At 30.3% G+C, this 4,260-nt stretch overlaps 1 protein-coding gene across 5 annotated transcripts in view; it reads left to right on the top strand.

Moving 5' to 3' along the window:
* LOC127841804 (uncharacterized) overlaps positions 1–3,446 on the top strand; it is a 93,723-nt gene extending 90,277 nt beyond the window's left edge. For all 5 annotated transcript variants that reach the window (XR_008031336.1, XR_008031337.1, XR_008031335.1 and 2 more), the window contains 3 exons: positions 367–534; positions 1,110–1,160; positions 2,472–3,446. Coding sequence is in view for 1 of the 5 variants with exons in the window: in XM_052370888.1 (XP_052226848.1) it covers positions 367–534; positions 1,110–1,160; positions 2,472–2,494 (242 nt within the window). In the remaining 4 variants the exon portion in view is untranslated. The remainder of the gene's footprint in view (positions 1–366; positions 535–1,109; positions 1,161–2,471) is intronic.
* The last annotated feature ends 814 nt before the right edge of the window (positions 3,447–4,260 follow it).

The following is a 4,260-nucleotide window of genomic DNA, read 5'->3' as shown; positions in this document are numbered from 1 at the left end:
GTTAAATAAACATGTATATTTATGCAGTATATTAACTTACGGCCCTTTTATTCTTTAATGAAGTTGCTAATTAAGAATTACCGTACAAACACGGCGGTTGTGTATAATAAATTCCTCAAACATTTTATACGCTTGACCAAAACGTTTATCATGTGTACGAATGATATTTTGGTGAAATTAAATGTACTTAAATATTTCCAGATTCGAATGCCAGTTACGGGTCGAAAAAGCGAGCTTTAATGGTTTTATTGTTATATTACACTTCCAAAATATGCAAACAAATTATTTAAAAACGCTGCTTTATTTCAACGAATGTTCAATGTTTTTGACAATTGAAGAAATGTAAACTGTTTGTATTTATTTTAGATTTGAATAATGATACAAACCCCAATGGATGGTCAAACGATGCGCACGGGAATCGTAACTCAACAGGATTAATTATCGCAGTGTCTTGTACAGCGGTGGTTGCGGTCGTTTCCCTCATACTGACGTTGTGTGCAGTAATTATAATGAGGCCAATCTATCGCAAAATAAGTTAGTAACATGCATGGATATATATATATATATATATAGATATATATATATATATATATATATATATATATATATATATATATATATATATATATATTTAACACTTGTCATAAATATACTTAAAATATAAGTTTATGTTTTTATTTATGTTTTGAAATTGCAATTTTTGATTAGAAATAACGATAGGCGGCAGCTGTTGATGCGTTTTGATAATACATATACACTTTTGATTTGGATCACACTTAATGATAACATTTCGAAACCCGAGACTGTCAGCATAAATGTACAACAAACTGTGTCAAACATTACTCAAAATTATATCAGATGACACATTTCTGAGGGTATAACGTACCCATAAACTTACACGCACATGTATTTGCTTTTTAACATAGTAAATGACGTATTGCAAGTCAAATACAAAGGGAAGAACATGATTATTAATTCGGTGAAATTGAAGGTTAAATTCTCAATGGTTTAATTTTTCACCGGAAAAAGAATAAACTGGTTTTAACTTTGACATAATGTGAATAGTATTTATTGTATTCAAATGTCAGTATTATTTGTAAACATTTCAGAATGGATGTCACTTGAACGAGAAATTCCAAGTTTGGCACAGCTACAAATGCGTATGTATATGTGTTTTATCATGCGCTTTTGCTTTACCTTTCAATGTTATAGTAGATGATCTTCTTTCATATTATCACAATCTTTAATAAGTATATTTATAAGGATTCTTTGCATTAAACTTTAATATAAGAAGATAAATGCAAAGCGAATTTTAATGCAAAAATAACTTTGTCAATTTCACCATAGTGTAACGTAACAGCATATAATATATGATACATCTTATATCATAATAATAAGGGTTCTATAAAGAAAATATTTGAATGTTAGAAATAATAACAACATAAATTAAGTTTGGAATATCAATAATAAATCTTGATGATATATTGACCATGATTATAGTATTTGAAAATTATTATTATTTGTTAAATTATAAAAGATCTCTCGCAAGTAGAGACCAGTCATACCTGTACATTCAATTTTAAAGTAGGCTAAATTAACAATTTGAAAAGGCAAAGATAACATATTGTAAACCAATGAATCTGTTACTGGGCGACTTGTATTTAGCGAAGGCAGCTAAGTTGATAGTTTGGTAAAAAATATTGACACAGAACTTCTAATCTATTAAATTGTTTATACATCCATTGAAATATGCCGGTGAACACGACTACAGTAATATCTTATTATTAAGACATACACAGTATTGCAACGGGAATCTTAGTCTTATTAAATTATATTTCACATCCATTGAACTATGTAGTCAAATTAGATGTATGAACGGATTATTCGATAAATGGGAAATACATAAATAATTTGGTTACTCCGTTCCCGGGGGTGTCATATTGGAACAGTACTCTAGCGGTCAGCCAATCGGCAAGTAACAAGCATTAAGGGAATTCTTTGCAAAACCAATTAGAAATCAACGAGTAATCAATATAACGCTTTGACCAATCAAATATAATGTAAGGAATTGTGTTAATTAATGTTAATGTGTATTTTAGTATAAAACGAGATGTTTTTTGTAGCAAGGAAATTTAGATTTGAAGGCATATTATTGCTTGCTTTCGCGGGCGGGGCCCGTTGAGGGCTTCGCATTTATCTTGTATTTGACAAACATTATGAAAACGTTGTGTAGTGTTAATAAGCAGAAATAAAACGGAAAAAAAATCAGAAATGAACTTTGTTTCTTACCGTGTGTTCTCCACGAACAATGCGTAATTACGTTACAATAGAAAGAAATTAATATATAATCATATATGCTCATATTCAAATCCGTTCTGTTAACGTCACGTAAATTACACCTACATTAAAATAAAAAGCATATGTTTACACTAAACTCACACACAACTAATGAGCATATTCTTATTTTTCAGAAAATGACGACCAGGAAATTTAATAAACAACATATTTATAGATATACAATCATGTACATGTATATCAAAAGCTTTTAAACCATCATCCGCCCTAGTGGTAATCTAATTAACCGAGCATGAACCGTTCCAATTGTGTTTCCATCAGAAGTTGATGAATTACGTAATTTTATGTGTACATTGTTTGTGTACACTGTAGGCAAGGTTAGATAAGAATGCGAGAGCATACTTTTTAAACCAACTTTACAACAGGCAAATTAATATTGCAAAAAAACTAGACTAGCATAAACTGCTCAGGTATTTAGTCATATGTAATGGTTAACTATCAAAGTCGTGTCTTATACCATAGTTGCATAATAACTAATAAAACCGCATAACACGTGTCTTTAATATATGAAAGATATAAAGTCTTTCTTCAAAGACTTTAATACCTTGTTATATTGGACCCAGATGCTATTGCAATTAAAAGATATTCAACTGAATACATGAACTGTCTTTCATAACAGCAGACTTGTCTGGAATTGTTTACTAAATACAGTCGTTCTGCAACATCAATGAGATCATTCAAAAGTAGCTGCAAACAGTATCATAACCAAGTGCAACATACCTAGTGTGTGGTAGAAAATATAAGTTGTACTTACCGCAAATTAATTTGCTTTGTATATTTGAATGAATGTCATTTTTTAAAATGTTTTTTGATATCATTCGGCGATATTAACTTTGAAAGTTAAATTTATATCTATTAAATAAATTTTATTAGCCATATAATCACTTACTTAATTGTCCATATATATGTATGCTTTTATTGTATTGTTATTGATGAAAAGTATGATGATATATTATTGTTTTGTTTATATTGTAAAGTTTTGTTCATATAAATGCTGTCTTCGTTGTTTATGCAAATGGTGTGGTTATAGTGTAAGATTAGTTTATAAATTTCATAGCCTTATGAGAAAATATAATTAACAAGACGTTATACTGTTGTCTGTTTTTGTAAAAGAAGCCATATTAATCAGAAAGTCTATATTGAATATTGTTTAGAACACAAATTCGACCAACGTTACTGTTATGACGGTCAATGTCACGTGATTATGCAGGAAAGTTCGAATTGTGTGAGCTCTTGTGAAAATCTTTACAATATTAGCTAAAATCCATCTAAATACATAGTAAAACATGGATTAAAGTGCGTAAATTATTTGCTAAGTGTTATGGGGAGAAAATCAATCAAAGTACTGACAGTACTGGTGTGACGATGCTTTTGAGAGGATGGAGATAAAGCATCAAGTTAAGTTTATCTACATCACCACAATCACCACAATTGTGTATGTTGGTACGAAAAAAATTTTGGTAAAAAAATTTTGCGAAAAAAATTTGGTATGAAACAAATTTGGGTACGAAAAAATATTTGGGAACAAAAAATTCAGACGAAAAAAAATTAGGTACGAACAAAAATTGGGGATGAAAAAAAATTGGGTACGACAAAAAATTGGGTACGAAAAAAAATTGGGGGGAACGGGAAAGTAGTACCTGTGGGGAACTTGACCCACACTCGCACATTTCGGCCCTTTCCGTCAAACATCAGATAAGTTCCTCGAAGGCAATAGTATGAATACACATTTCGGAAGCGGTAATGCGGTCCTCTTCTACGCGCGTCAAAATGTAAGCGAAATATGTACACAAGTCTGTCAGGAATGATTGAATTAACGAAGAAAATCGTGTATTGATATAATTTTTTGAAGAAATGTGCATAAAATATATTAAACAAGAGCTGTGTTTGTGAAAACACAATGCC

This window comes from Dreissena polymorpha, chromosome 8 (assembly GCF_020536995.1).
Source record: "Dreissena polymorpha isolate Duluth1 chromosome 8, UMN_Dpol_1.0, whole genome shotgun sequence".
Classification (NCBI taxonomy): Eukaryota; Metazoa; Mollusca; class Bivalvia; order Myida; family Dreissenidae; genus Dreissena; species Dreissena polymorpha.
Note: the sequence above shows the minus strand (reverse complement) of the source record. Positions and strands in the feature narration are given on the sequence as shown.